Source organism: Monodelphis domestica, chromosome 1, assembly GCF_027887165.1.
Source record: "Monodelphis domestica isolate mMonDom1 chromosome 1, mMonDom1.pri, whole genome shotgun sequence".
NCBI lineage: Eukaryota > Metazoa > Chordata > Mammalia > Didelphimorphia > Didelphidae > Monodelphis > Monodelphis domestica.
The window spans coordinates 230511964-230528256 of NC_077227.1; the positions used below are offsets into that span (position 1 = coordinate 230511964).

The window sequence follows — 16293 nt, forward strand, 5'->3', positions numbered from 1 at the left end:
GGCCAAGAGGAAGTTCATGGGTTTGCCTCTGAATTTATTCCTGTCGTGCCTGGGCGGTACTCCCAAGGACGCAGTAACCACATCACAAAGTATGGACAATCAAGATTGGGTGGCAAGGTAGAGGGAACACCTTTGGGCGTGTAGATTGCAAACCATGGTGCTTTCCCGGGGAATTGAGTCCAAGCATGTTAATGAGTTTGTTTTAGCCAAGGGCCGCATGGCCAGTTCAAGGTTACATTCACAAGCCTCATTGGTATTACCTTATGCTTGGAGACACAGTAGCCCTACAGTCATTTATATTTCATAGATGTGAATATGCTTGGGATGCTACACAGGGGCCTTGGAAAGGGTCTCATGCAGTGACATCTGCCTAAAAGAGGTTGTCCCTAACTAGGCGGAGGCTAAAGGGGACTTAAAAATAGGGAAGAGTGAGAAAGGAAGAAAAGGGGAGACAGGGAGGAGCAGTGATTGGTCACAACCCCCAAGGGGTGAAGAACAAATCCAGAGAGAGGAAGAGATAGAGCCATCCCCAAAGCACATTTCTGTTCCCTCATTGCCTTCTTCCTATTTCCCTTTACCTGCTATTCAACCCAATATAATCTGTCAGTGAAACAGGAATTTGGTAGATATAAATTCCTGCTTCTCATTCATTAACTTTGGCAAGTTCTCCTCTTTCCATACCTCACTGGCCACTTGGACCTCTAACAGCAGCTCCACAATGTTGTCTGTCATGCCCCTGATTCTGTGACTGACAGAAAGTTAGAACTGAAAAATACCTTGGATATCTAGATCTAATCCACCCATTATACAGATAGGAAAGTGACTGAGATCTTAGAACAGTTGAAAGAACATTGACTTGGGAAACCAGATGGCTTCAGAAAGTTCATCTCTCCTTAAAGTCAGACCCACTGATCTCCTACAAATAAATTAGTAGCAATGTCAGCTCTAGTTTCATGATATCATATCCCCAGTCTAGAGCTCCTTTTACTTAACCACACACACTTTCAGTATCTGGTTACCACTGACCAGGCTAGTCTAGCTCTCATCAGCATAAGTCAGGGATAGTAGCAACTTGTAGTGCTGGGAAAAACACTGGATTTGAGTCAGAGAACTCAGGTCAAATGTTGAATGTTACTGTCCTAAAAAGCTGGGGAAAACCTCTGCCCTCTCTTGGGCCTCAGCTCCTTCATCTATAAATGAGCAGAGTAGGAGATATAATGGTAAGGTCATTTCTCTAGTCCTGACTCCAACAGTTCTTCTGCTCAACTGCTCTTTGTTCTATATTCCTGCACAGGGAACATGGATGGGAAAAGATTTAGAGTTGCAAAGAGGTAGACTAGAGAGAATTGATTTCTTAATATTAAATATTTCTTATTCTGTTCATCATGGCTTAGCTGCCTAAAGGAAAAGAATCCAGTGGCTATTTTAGTAACACCTTTTGCATTTACTAGGAACTATGGGTGAAACAAATAAAATTGTTGCAGCAATCTGCATTTGAAAACACTTTTTGTTGCACTTCAGAGAGCTCTTCATACCTGGGTTTGCCTGTTTCAGGTTCCAGTATCTCTAGTCAATCTATTGGCTGTGAACTTTGTTCAAATTGTCTTTCCAAGGTATTTGGGTATTATTATAATGATGAAAGGCAATTTGTTAATATGTACAAGAACATTTTGGTCCTGGCCACACAAGATCCTGGAGTTGAAATGATCAAACAGCAGTGGAAGCAACACCTGAGTGCTGTGAATCCAGCCAAGGAATATCTGAATAAACAATGTCTTGCAATACCCCAATAATACCATGATTAAAGGAATGCTAACTAGGACAAGTCAGGTAATCTGTCTACATCCTGTTGTCATACTCACTATGGTTGGGTAACTTAAAGAGCTATGGACACCCCCATTAGGGGGCTTGTAATGACTCATATTTTAAAGTCTGTCTCAGCCCCAGAACATTTCTTCTCATTTCATTTCTTCTCATTTCACTAACCATGGAACAGGGGTGTGAAAATATGAATTCAAAAATCTCAATTACTCTCTCGTAATTGAAGTCAAAATCCTGAACTACTGAGCACTATTGGGTCTTGTGAGAGGTACAGGGAAAAATGGGGGCTTAGATAGGAAGAATGGTGAAGGCAAGAAAAAGAAGCCTCCCATTGTCAGCCAGAGCCCTCCTTGTTTCTCTCCATTCCTCATATCTCAGCTACTCCAAAACAACCCTCTACCACATCCTGAGGACTTCTTATCTAGCTTCTAATGGAATCCCCAGGCTACACCCAGGGCCATCAAACCTCTTCATTGACCCATTCCCCAAACAAAGTTATTCCTGTCTCTGTGCTTAGAGGCAGCCAAGTGATACCTTGGATAAAGTTCTGCCCCTGGAGTCAGGAAGGTTTGAAGCTGAATCAGGTCTCACCTACTTACAGGAATTGTGACCCTTGGGAAGCTACTGACCCTCTGTTTCCTTCATTGCAATGGAGATAATGATAGGAGCTGTCTCCCAAAGTTGGTGTGAAGAGCAAATCTGAACATTTACAAGTGCTTTGCACCTAGTAGGCCCTTAATAAACCCTTTTTTTTCATTTTTTTATTAGTGTTGTTTCTCTTACCTGAAATGTCCTCCCTTCTTTCTAATTATGAAAAAGCATTCCTATTCTTGAAGACTTGTATCAAATCCCACCTGAACTGTCCCTTTTACAAAGTTTTCTCTCATTTCTATGGCTAGGACAACTTCATTTGTAGATATGCTCTTCTGAATGTTTCCTGAGTATAAGAGCAGGGAACATGTCTTCCCTTTCCTTGCACTCCTCTCAGTATGCCAAAGTGTTGGTCCCAGGAGAGGCTCAATGAGTATCAGCTTATGTTTTGATAAACAGACATGTCAGTCAAGAAGGCAGGTGATTTAGTGCAGAGAAGGGAATTTTGTGGAGGAATCTTTGCTGGGAAGCTACAACTCTTTGGAAGTAATCAGTTGAATAAAATACTATACAAAAACTAACTTCAGATCAAATATGAAAAGGGTGGAAGAATATTGGGAAAGAAGAAGGCTGGAGGAAGTTGGAGGTGGGTGGGACATTGTAGCTGAAGATGAAAAACTAAGACATGCTGGGAGAACTGTGAGAACTACTGTCAACTGCTCAGAAGAGGAGGGGCAGGAAGAGAAAAAAATCATGAAATAATACAATAAATGAATGATGTTTGTAAATGGTATGTTTCAACACATAGCCCAGGGAGAGGGGAACTTAGGAACATTGCTCTCTCAACACCCACTAAGAGGAAAATGAGCAACTATGAAGGTTTTTGCCACCATCACGACCTCCAACCACTATACTGTTACTTACCAGTTAGTTACCTGTCATTGGATTTCCAGCCAAGAGAATTACACAGACCCTGATCCTTCACAGAGAGGGCTTACAATGTGAGGTAAACAACATTAAGATGAACAACAAAACTTCATTATAAAATTAAATAACAGTCACGTAGCATTGCATATGTTTGTATGTTTGTAGGTGTGTATATGCACAGATTTCTGGTTCCATAGAAATAAGGTATCTATTGTAACACTGCAATTGGTTCTGCAACTTTGAATATTCAAGCCCTAGGCCCTGAGTGTAAAATGACTAGCCTAGAGTCTTATAACCAATAAATCCTAGATGTAGACCAAACCATCCCAGTCAACACTCACCTCATAGAAGGGACCACACTGACCACACCTTACTTTCAGCAAGGCAACAAGTAATTTTCGATGTCTTTTCCCAGAGTCACAGATTCTTAGAGATGGAGGAAACCTCAAAAATATTTCAGTCTAACCTCAATCTGAATTCTCCTTACAACGTCCTCTTGTAGATCTTGAATAGAAATAGCACTTATTGTCTACAGATATTCCATTTTGGGATGGCTCCCTTTGGGGGAACTTGCATTTGAAATGTTCCTCCATAGAACTTTTACCTGAATTCTAAACTAGCCATAATTTCTAGAAAGGTTGAGCTATACAACAGAATAGCCACGAATCAAACAGAGGTAAAAAAGTATAACTTTGTGTTTGTAGTGTCAAGATCCGAGGTTTGGGCATAAAAATTCATTATTTGGTAAAAATTGTTGGTAAATGTGGAAAGCAGACTGATAGAAAGTAGGTATAGATAAATATGTTTTACCCTCAACCAAAATAAGGTCAGAATAATTGCATGACCTCTACCTAAAGGGAGATATTCTCCCTAAAGGGAGAATAAACAAATTAAAAGAGAATATAGTGTCTATTATATTTATGGGTGTGAGAAGAATTGATGAATAAATAGAGGACAGTGGGTATTGTCAGTTGTAAAATGGGTAATTTTGTTTACATTTTTAAAAAGGCTTTATACAAAAAGATGAATGTAGTCAAGATTAGAAGGAAAGTAGCAAATCTGGGGGAAAATTTTTATAGACAGTTCCTAAAATAAAGTTCTCACTCATATCTCTAATATATAGAGAACTTTGTTAAATTTATAAGAACCCAGGGCAGAGGCAACTGGATATTTCAATGGATTAACCTCCAAGCCTGCAAACAGTAGGTGCAGGAGAATCTGTGTGCCCAGATTAAAACAAAATGCTCAATGTCCACACTCACTGCTTTCCTTTGGATTCAGCAGAATGAGGAAAAAGTAACATGAGTTCCCTGAAGGCACAGAGTAACAACTGACCAAACCAGTGACTCCTTCTTTAATAACTAAGGAAGCTAGAAAGCATTCCTGAGGATCTCTACTAGGCTCTTTACTCTTCTTCCACACACTTTCTTACTAGGTTTACTTATCACATCTCTACTCCTTACCTTAGTTTCTTGCTATACTAACTACTTTCTTGTATTTTCTTATACTAAAGCTTGTTTCCTTGGAATGTAGTCCATCAATTCCTTGGATGAAACCCAAGAAGATTTAACCCCATCATTGTGATCTACCCAGTGCCTCATTCCCTAACCCTAAGTTTAATGAATCTAGATTTAGAATGAGCAATCCCCTAACCACCACTCTGCCTATTTTTGACACAATTGGATAAACTTCTTCAAAGCACTTTAGCAAATATATTTGCATTTCCAATGATTTGGGACAATCCTGAAAGACTTATGATGGGGAATGTTATCCACATTCAGAAAATGAACTGTCGGAGTCATCTTTCACATCAGCGTATTTATATTTTTATTTGGGGTATTTGGTTATGTATTAGTTTGCTTTTATAACAATGGCCAATATGGAAGTGTGTTTTGAGAGACAATAAAAATTGGTCCCAACACCTTATGGCATATAAGTAAGACAGTAGGAAGTGATTGCATAGGTATCCAAATAGGGAGCCTCTCTGGTTAGCCTATTTCTATATTGGGAATCTTTGGTTAGTGAGTCAGTCCATCCAAAGGAAAAGTTTTAGGGCCTTAGACAACTGTAAAGGAATGTGACTGCTTGTTAGGGAGGTGAAGTTTAGTCAGTTGTAATCAGAATCCTGAATTTTCATCCATATTCAAAGTCACAATGTCCAAATGTCCAAATCTTCCAATATGGAGGAGCCAATTCATCTGTCTTCCTTGGGGAGGTCAGAAAATGAAGATGAAGAGGAGTTAAAAGGTTAAGGTCACAGCTACTCCCAATTCCTTGAGCCTACAGTCCCCCAAAGCACTTAAAATATGTTTCTATACTACACTTACCCAAAGCTCAACACAACTCAGCACATGATTTCTTAGGTTAGGACACTCGGACTGACCAATGATAAACCTCGAGATTATACAAGGATCTGATTTTAAGGTTTGTCATGTTTCAATAAGTGTCATCTCCTGTATGTGGCCACATGAGGCCACCTTCCCCAAAACACCATAGCAAGTGTGACTGAATACTTTGTCCTCAGAGATTCTCAGAGATGGGGAAACCTCAGAGTTCTTCTAGTCAATCCCAAATACAAAGGATAAATTCCCATTACAACCTATTCTTGGGAGCCCTTTGATAGAGAGAAAGCTAACTCTATCACTGAGGCTGACCATTTAGTTCATGAAGAGCTCTCCTTAGTAAGAAGTGTCATTTGAAATCTGCTCTCTGTTAAGACTGAGTCCTGAATTCTACTCCCAACTTTTGTGGTCACAGAGAACAAATCAATTCTGTTTTCTGTTTTAAAATCTTTAGATCTTTGAATAAAGTCAGTATGTGCTTCCTGTTTCTAATTTTCAGAGTAAATTTCTCCTGTTCCTTCAATCGATCTTGCTTGTTTCAAATCTACTCATCAGTCTTGCTCTGCCATTCTAGAAGCTAGCTAGATTGCCTGTGTTCCTTTTATTATGTCTTTAGAACTTAACAAAATATCTCACACAAGGGGGTGAATAGGACAGAATCCAGAATAATGATCCCACCTTGAGCCCCTACATCTAGACCCCATTCATATGTTCATGTACCCCAATATTACATTAGGTTCCCTGTGCTTTGCTTTCTTTATTTCTACCAGAAGCCTTGGCTCAAACTGAGCTTATTGTTCACTACAACCCCCAGGACTTTTTCTTTTGAATCCCTTTGGCATTCATTCTGGAACACCAGGTTCTTTCAGCTTCTGTTTGTTTATTCCCACTTTCCAGAGTGTATATTCCATGCTGAAATTCTCATTGGCCATTGGATTACCACCTCCTTAGATTCAATAGCATATTAGACAGCAGAAGAGTGCTATCAAACCACCCATCATCTGTGAGCTGAATCTGACCAGATTCCTATGCTGACATATAACTCTAGATTTGGAATGATGAAACCCCTGTTCACTGCCATCTTCCTGTTCCTGCTTTCAGGGACTATAATGTCCCAGCATCCAAGAACCAGTAAGTAAATCAAGTGAAAAAGTTCTGTCTGGTTTCTGAATTGAGAAGTGAGGTGAAATTAGAGAGTTTGGAGGAAATGACTAGATTTAAAGTCAGGGAATCTAGATTCTAATTCTACTTCAGGCCTAATTGCCTATGTAACCCTGGGTAAGTGATCTAATCTCTATGCACTAATTTATCTAACCTTGAAGATGAAAGAGAGGTAGAGAGATTGGACCAGAAGATCTCTAAGAGACCTTCTGGCTCTAAACAGATGAACCTATATGGATTGGGATCTCAGAGGCAGAGTGAGTTTTTCTCCTTAACCTCTGCTTTGGTTTCCAATCCATGAGCTAGTTTTGTATAGAAGTGCCCAGAGAAACGATTTGGAAAGAAGAAAAAATGAAGGAAAATCTGGTGAGCAAGGAAAAAAGGAGTGGAAGTAGGAAGTAGGAGGTAGGAAGAGGAAGGATTTGAAAGGAGAAAAGAAGTGGCAGATTCTTCCCAAATCCCATGCCTTTCCCAAAACACTGGATCATATGTCAGAGTCTGTTAGTGTCAGAGGTCACTGCTTTTCTATCTCATAGCAAAAGGCAAATATAGTATACACACATGCTCAGACTAACTCACACATACATGGAATCAGTGGGATTACTTGCTTCATTATTCTTGAGGAATTGCCCTCTTATCTCTAGATTTGTCAACTTTTGAACCCTAAGGAATGGGATGGAAATGACAAAACAGATATAAAAAAAGTATTGATGTTATTGATGAAGAGAACTTGCTACTGTGGTAGAAATAAGTGTAACATGATGAGAGCTGGCATATCATCAGGGGTTACTAAACGCCCTTCAGGGCTCTGAGGAAGTCAGACTCTGTGCAGTGTGGCTATGATTTTGAAGAGATATTATTGGGCAGGGAGTAGAGTTGGGAGAGAGAAAAGGAATTTGAACCCTAAGATATAATGCCAGGAGTCACCTAACAGTTCCAGCATTCCAGGTGCCACCTCTCAGCAATTACAGATAAAGATAAAAGAGTGAAAGAGGGGCTGAGGTCTACGGTTCCTATTTCCATCTGTGTCAGGCACTACCTGATGCTGAAGGATATGGAAAAGCAAATCATAAAGGGAATTTGGAATGTATGAGGTAAATAATGAACCATCTGAGCTGCTAATCATGGAATGAAGGCAAAGTCCCTGGTCACTTTATAAACTGTCAGAGTGAGAGGATTCTTAGATCGACCCAGAAGAGTAATTCCCATGTTCTTATCTTGGTATAATAATAATATCCTATATCTGTATTGCACAATTTGTTATAGTTTGCAAAGTAGCTTCTTTATAAGTAATCTAATGGGGAAGTGCAAATGATATAATCTCTGTTTCACAGAGGAAGAAACTGAGGCCTGGAGAGTTCAAATTATTTGTCCAGGGTTGCACATTGAGTAGCATATTTATTTATTTATATAATTGAGTAGCAATGCAAGGATTCAAACCTAGATGCTCTAAACCCAGAATTTTGGGGGTCATTTTATTCAATATTCCAAACACTGGGAAGTAAGCCACCTAATATTACTTCTTGTCCTATATTGGTGACAATCCCAAAAGTTTGAGAGGTTAAGTAACTCCTTCCCCACAATGGTTCCTGCTTCTTCTCTCTCCATTCTTCAAGCCTCTTTTCTACTAGATGGAATTCAGGCTGTTCCTTCAGGAGAGCTGAGACTGCACAGCTTCTCAGATCAGGAAAATATCATGGAGCTATTGGTTGGGGGAGATGGGCAGGATCCTTACTGACAGGAGCTTAATAGAAACCCAGATTCTTCATGAGAAGAGGGAGAGATTTCAGAAAACATCTAGTTCAACCTTCCAGCCAACATAGAAATTCCATTCATTTGCTACATACCATAAAATGGACATACAATTTCTAATAGAATATTTTAGGAGCCCACAACCTCATAGGGCCATCCAGTCCATTTGTAAGACTAATCAAAGTTTCAGATTGTCCTTTATATTGAATTGAATGCTGCCTTTCTATTGCTTCAACTTACTAATCCTCCTTCAAAAAGTGAGTTCTGCATAGCAACAGAACCTGTCTGGTCCATGTTTTATCTGAAATCCCTTCAAATACTTGAAGAAAACTATCATGTTCCTTTAGCCCAAAAGGTATACCAGTTCCTCCCTTTCTCCAAGTTGAACATTCTTGATTCCTTACACTGGCTGCCTGAGACCAAAATTTCAGTCTCCATCTCATCCTCCATTGAACAGTTCTATTTAAAGGGTGTTTTCTCCACTTAGGGTGTGAGATCCTAGAGATGTGGGACTAATTTCTTTTTTCTATTTCTATAACCAGAATAAAGTCTAGTACTTGTTACATATTCAACATTTAATCAAAGCATTTTTTGTTCACTGCTTAATTCCTTCATTGTCACTATTTAGACTGAAATATTGGGTATATTCCAAACATGACAAGGGAAGAGTACCATCTTATGTCAAAGCTGCTGAGAGAGGGAAATGTCAGTAGAGGGGGAAATATGGGTAACTAATGGCCTTAGTAACTAAAGCTTAGATGTCATTATTGCATTTCTTATTATAAGAATGATATTATTAATTGGGTCTTGTTATAATAATTTAGAGATAAGAAGTAGAGAAGCTGGCTTGAGAAAGAATTGGAGTTTCAGAGCTGAGACACGGTCAATTTCAACAGTTTTTTTTTGTGTGTGTGTGGGAGTTGGTCTCTGGCCATTGGGGGAGTTGGTCTCTGGCATTTGGGGAGTTGGTCTCTGGCAGTTGGCAGAATCACACTCTCTCTTACTCTCCTGACTGAGATAGAAGAAAAGGAGGGAAAGATCTGAAGGAGCTTAGTGTTTTCTTTTTCTAATTTGGGAAACAAAGTGATTATCTATTGCTGTCTTTATAAATTGGTTTATATCTGAGAAGACCAAAGAAAGATCTGATCTTTGGGTTGGACTCTGAGTCTCCTAAGGCTCAGGCTCCTAACTTAATTCTTGTTGAGACTCAATCAGCTAGCCTTTGTTATTTTTATAACTTCAAGACAAAGTTAAGAATTATAAGGATAAGAGTATTAGCTTATTGTAGAATAGGGAAAATTTGGTCAGTCAGATTAGGAAGAATTGGTGTTGCCTATAGACACAGGAGAAGAGGTTCCTTGTGAAACCAACAAGATTTATTTGGGTGGAGTTAGAATCCCTTAGGGTTAGAAATCCTTTTTATCCTTATATTTCAATAAATATTTTATTTTTTATAAACAGAGTCTCTTTAGCATCCTTGCATCTGGCCCTGAAGAGAAATTCATTTATGAGCTTCACTTTACTGATATAAACTGAAGATACTTTGCACAGCAAGCAGAGTATCGAAATCAGTTTATAATCAATGAGCAATCTATTATCCTTATTAGTTTCATACTTTGCCATTTATTTTTATATTATCTACTTCTCTGCTATAATTCTTAGCAAATAGACTCTAAATGTTTGAGGTGCAATTTGAAATCAAAACTTCTAAACTCAATGGCAACTGAATGGTCCAATCTGGAGTTAGAAAGATTTGTCTTCCTGAGCTTAAATCTGATCTCAGACACTTACTAGCTATGTGACCTTAAGCAAGTCACTTAACTCTGAATGTCTGTTTCCACAACTATAAAATGAGCTGTTTAAACAAGGAAATGGGAATCTTCACCAGTATCTTTGTCCAAAAAAAAATTGGGTCAGGAAGAGTCAGACATGATAAGAAATGACTGAAGAAATTTGGGAGATTTGGATTAAAAATATCTCACTCATTTTATATCATAGGGTGTGATGTTCTGCAGTACAAGAACATGGGTTATTCAAACCCCCAAACTGGCCGTTACTCATTCAAAAATGAAGTCAAGTTAAATGAACGAACTATTTATGTATATGACAGCAGCAGTAAGAGGGCAGTGCCCCAGCCAGGATGGGAAAATGTGGAGAACTGGAATAAGGTAAGCCAGCTTCAGAAAGAGAGAGAAGAGTTGATCATGAAGGACTTGCAAGAAATCAGAAACCTTAATACAGATACTACAGGTGAGTAGACAATAGGTCAGTAACCCAGGATTCAATGACTTGAAAATGGTCTTGTGACCCCAGTGATGTCCTCCTAAAAAGAGAGTTGTCCCTAGCCAGGAGGCAGGTAAAGGGGATTTTAAAAAAGTGAACAGAGAGGAAGGAACAAAAGGGGAGAGAGTTTTGAGCAGTGCCTGGCCACAACCTCCAAAGCATGAAAAACAAATGCAGAGAGCCTTCCACAAAGCTTATCTCTGTCCATTCCCTGCCTTCTTCCTCTTTCCCTTCTATTCTACCCATAAGAATGATGTCAGTGAAACAGGCAGTAAAAAGAGATTAATTCCTGCTTCTCATTCATCATCTTAGGTAAATTCTCCTCTTTTCTTACCTGACTGGGCAGTTGGATCTCTTATACCAGCACTAACATGTTGACTGTCATATTCTTGCCAATGGGAATGATAGAATATAAGTAGTGAAAATTACATTGGAGATCCAAATCTAATCCTTAGAACAGTGGGAAGAACATTAACTCAGTTACCCAGATGGCTTCTGATATTTCATCTGTCTCTAAAGCTTGCAGCCAATGATCTCAGACAATTCAGCTTGTGGCAAAGTCAGATCTAGACCTGTGATGCCCAATCCCCCATTTATTTCTCCTTCCATTCAGCCACACTCACTTTCAGTACCTGGTAACCACTGACATGACCAGGGTAGTTCTCATCCTGGTTAATCACAAGTGGTAGCAACTTATTCTGGAAAGAACTCTGGACTTGAGTTGGAGAACCTTGGGTTGAAACTTGGCTGTTAATGTCCTAAAAAGCTCTAGGAAAACCAATGCCCTTCTGTGGTTATCAGATCCTTCATCTGTAAATGAGTAGTATATATGAGAGAATAAATGATAAAGGTAATAGTAAGGTGATTTCCACTCCTGACTCCAAGAATACTCCTCCTAAACTGCTCTTTGCTATCTATTTTGCACCAGGTACAGGGATAGAATGACATTTAGATAGTTGCAGGAAATTAGCTTAAAATAAACTGCTCTCTTAGTTTTAAATGTGTCTCCTATTCCATTCATCATGCCTTATTACATAAAGGAAAAGAATTGAATGTTTGTGTCAAATAGACACCCTTTGCATTTTACTGGGAAGTCTGGATGTATCCAAGGACTAAGAAGAAACGAATGTAATTGTTGCTGATCAGTATTTGAAAACATTTTTATTGTATTTTATTTATTTTTTAGAAATCCTTATCTTCAATTTTTGAATCAATACTGTGTAGTGGTAAGGGTTAGGCAAAGGGGGTCAAGTGAATTGCTCAGGGTTACAGGGCTGGCTAGGAAGTGTCTGAGGTCAGACTTGTACCTAGGACCTCCAATATCTAGCCCTAGATCTCAATCCAATAAGTCACCCAGGTGCCCCCTTTATTGTAGAGTGATCATCATACCTGGGACTTGTGTTTTTCAGGCACCTACACTGTCACTCACACTTTTGATTGTCAACTTTGTCCAAATGATGCTTTTGCGATAAGTGGGTATAATTTGTTTGAGGGAAACGAATTCAGTAAGAACTTCAAGAGAATATTCACTCTGGCCACACAAGACCCTGCAGCTGAAATGATGAAACAGCAGTCGCAGAGATACCCAATGCTCCATGGATATCAGGAGACACAATGTGTTGAAACACTCCAAAAATACCTGAATTATAGGGATGCTCACTAGGACAATCCAGGTAATCCATGTATGTCCTATTGTCACACTCACCATATTTGGGTCAGTTTAGGGGCTGGGGACATCCCTATTACAAAGCCTGAAAATGACTCCTATTTCAAAGTCTAACCTCTCTTGAATACTTCCTCCTCCTCACATTTCCAATCATCAGGGGACAGAGGGGCTTCAAAATATGAATTCAGAAACCTCTATAGCTCTCTTGGAAATAAAGTCCATATCTCTAGCCACTGAGGGCTACTGGGCATTGTGACAGATACAGAAAAATATGGGGGTTTAATGGGAAGTTTAAAGAAAAATGAAGCCTTCCATTGTAAGCCTCAGTCTTCCTTGTTTCTCTCCATTCATCACATCTTAGCTTCTCCATAGGAACCCTGAATTACCTACTGAGTACTCTCTGTCTCACTTATGATGGGAATCCTCAGGATACACACAGGGCCATCAAACCTCTTTATTGACCCATTCCCCAAACAAAGTCATTCTTCTCTCTGTGCTTAGAGGCAGCAAAGTTGTACCTTGATTAGAGTTTGGGGCCTGGAAGCAGGAAGATTTGAGACTGAATCAGGTCTCATTTACTTACAATTGGTGTGACCCTTGGGAAGCTACTGACTCTCTGTTTCCTTCATTGCAATGGGGATAATGATAGCAGCTGCCTCCCTAACCTGGTGTGAAGAGCAAATCTGACAACATTCACAATTGCTGAGCTCCTAGTAGCCCTTAATCAACACTTTTTCTTTCCATTTTTGTTTCCTCTTGTTTTTCTTATAGGGAATGTCTTGAATTCCTACTTCCACTTATCCAATTCATTACTATTCTTCATGACTTATTTCAAATCCCCCCTGAATCAAGTCCCCCCTGGATCAAATGTTTTTTCTCATTTTTAGGGTCAGGTCAACTTCATTTGGACATACATTCTTCTGAATGATTATGGTGTATAAGAGCAGGGACCTCATCTTCCCTTTCTCTCTCTCCTTACAAAATTCAGAAGAGTTTTTGTACCAGTAGGGGCTCAATAAGTATCTGCTTATAAAGTGATATATTGACATGTAAGATTGTAAGGCAAGTGACAGTGCAGAGAAAAGAAGTTTGGAGAGTATTATCTGTTTGAGGACTGCAACTCTAGGAAATAATCAGTTTAAGAAGACATTATACAAAAACTAACATGGGATAAAATATGGAAAGAATGGAAGAATATTGGGAAAGGAGTTTGGAGGAAGTTGGTGGAAGGTGGGACATGGTAGGGTGAAGATGAGAAGCTTGGACATGCTAGAAGAATTGTGAGAGCTACTGTCAATTGCTCAGAGGAGGAGGGGTGGGAAGAGAAGAAAAATCATAATATAATTCAATAAATGAATGACTTGGGTAAATGGTATGTTTCTACAGATGGTCAAGTGTAATGGGGAACTTAGGAACGATGTTCCCTCACCACCCAATAAGAGGAAAATGAACAGCTGTTAAGGTTTTCACCACCATGATGACCTCCCACCACTATACTATTAACTACCAGTTTCTAGTCTTTGGATTTCCAGTCAAGAGAATTACACAGATCTTCATCCTTTCCTGGGAGAGCCTATGATATGAGAGATATAACATTAAGATGAACAAGGAAATATCAGTATAAAATGAAATAAAAGTCAAATAGCATTTTATATGTGTACAACGATTCCTCATTCTATTGTTAGTCCCCAAAATGAAGTCTCTTGTGAAAATACTACTGGGTATCCATCTTTGAACATTCTAGGTATGGCAGTGAGTGTAAATTTACTTTCCCAGGGTCATGTAATCACTAAATCCTAGCTCTAGACTAACCATTCCCAGGCAATATTCCTTTCATAGGAAGGACCACAATGACCATACCTTCCCTACACCTTCCCTACAGGAAGGCAATGAGTATTTTTAGAAGTCTTACATCAGAAATTCATAGATTCTCAGAGATGGAGGAAATCTCAAAAATCTTCCATTCTAACCTCAATCTGAAGCATGGATTACCTTGTACACTGTTCTCTTGGATGGTCTTTAGTAGAATCAGAATTCATTGTTTTCTCCGATTACATTTCTGGATGGTTTTCCTTGGCATTGGGGCAGGGATTCCATCTGAAATCTTCCTCCTTAGAAATTTTACCTAATTCTAAACTCTAACCATCTTTTATGGAAACACAGAGAAGTGGAACAGAACAGTCACAGAACAAAGAGTAATATAAGATTGTAGTAACCTAGGGTTTAACAAAAGTAGAGGCCCATACTTTGGGGGTAAGAATTCATTAATTGGTAAAAATTGTTGAGAAAATGAAAATAGTCTGATAGAAAGTAAGTATTGACCAACATAATATCAGCAAGGTATCAACAAAATAATTCTATAACCTCCATATAAAGTAAGATGTCCTAAATAAATTAGAATCATGAATATATTTCCTATTAGATCTATGGATATGGGAAAAATAAACCATAAATAGAGAGCATTCTGTGTTGTAAAATGGATAATTTAATTATATTTTTAAAGTTTTTATACAAAGAAAACTAATGTAGCCAAGATTAAGAGGAAATCAGAAACTTTAGAGAAACATTTTCAGAGACAGTTTCTGAGTTGTATGTCCCATAACTCAAATATATAGAGAACTTTACCCAATATGTAAAAATGCAGGATGGAGGCATCCAGAAATAGTAGGTGTGGGACAATCTGTGTGCCTGTGTGCCTCTGTGTGTGTGTATATGTGTGTGTTAGTGTATGAGACTATGTGAAAATTTTGGAAGTTAAATACAGATAATTACATAATATGAATTGCAGCTTTATAGTATAGTGACACATGATGAGGCCTTAAGAACTGATTTTCCATTCCTTAATCAGATATCACAGACTTCCTAGCTGTGTAACCCTGGGGTAATCTATTTACCTGGCCTTTACCACTCTACTGCCTTGGAAGCAATACACAACATTGATTGTAAGATGAAAAGAAAGGTTGTTTTTTTTTTAAACAAAGAAAGGAAGAAATTCATAATAATATGAGTCATTCCCCAATTGATGAATGGTTAACAAAAAGGATCCGAGAGTTATAAAGAAAATCAAAGCAATATACAAGTATATGAAAAATGTTCTAAATCATTATTGATTAGAGAAATGTAAATCAAAACAGTTCTGAGATATCAAACCACACCTATCAGATTAGATAAAATGATAAAAGGGCAAAATGACAAACATTGAAGGGGAGGTGGAAAAATGGGGACACAATCATAATTGGGAATCAGAATGGGATCGTCTTCCCAAAAAGTGTTGGGTCTCAGAAATTTTTGTAGATGAATTGATGGGAAAGAATGGAAGGAATGGAGGCAGTTAGTACAGTGCAGAGGAGAAAGGACTTGTGTTTTGTGACTATTCCCTATTGTCTGTGTGATCAATTTGGGAAATAATCTATGTGTCAAATTACTATATTGATCTTTACTGTGTGCTGAGGGGATATTATCCCCTCGTCCTCCTGGGTTGCTGACCTTGTCTGTCACCATTCTGCAAACATCAATAAAAGAAAGGTCTTTTCAGGGCTTTTTGGCACAAATGGCTGGGTGAGAGGTAACTGGGGAGAGGAAGAGGTTTTGCAGGCTAGAAGACACATGGTCTGGGGCTCAGAGTAAAGGATGAGATATTAAACCAGCTGATTGACCTTTTCTGTTAATAAACTTTATGAAAAATACTAACTGCAAGACATATTAATGTTATATGTAACAGATGGTGAACCACATTTTTTTTTAGGAACT

General features: G+C 38.7%; 1 protein-coding gene across 1 annotated transcript; it reads left to right on the forward strand.

Moving 5' to 3' along the window:
* Positions 1 to 6359: 6359 nt before the first annotated feature.
* Positions 6360 to 14195, forward strand: LOC103098191 (zinc-alpha-2-glycoprotein-like). Its single transcript, XM_007472620.3, has 4 exons — positions 6360 to 6812; positions 10593 to 10844; positions 12287 to 12550; positions 13930 to 14195. Exons 1-3 carry the CDS (start codon positions 6710 to 6712, stop codon positions 12538 to 12540), a joined length of 609 nt encoding a protein of 202 aa, XP_007472682.2. The 5' UTR covers positions 6360 to 6709; the 3' UTR covers positions 12541 to 12550; positions 13930 to 14195.
* Positions 14196 to 16293: the final 2098 nt, after the last annotated feature.

Bases quoted from the DNA above. Each gene is read 5' to 3' on its own strand.
- LOC103098191 (XM_007472620.3), top strand. From the start codon at position 6,710: ATGCTGACATATAACTCTAGATTTGGAATGATGAAACCCCTGTTCACT. The intron at 6,813-10,592 runs GTAAGTAAATCA...TTTATATCATAG, and splicing joins GTCCCAGCATCCAAGAACCA to GGTGTGATGTTCTGCAGTAC. The intron at 10,845-12,286 runs GTGAGTAGACAA...TGTGTTTTTCAG, and splicing joins CCTTAATACAGATACTACAG to GCACCTACACTGTCACTCAC.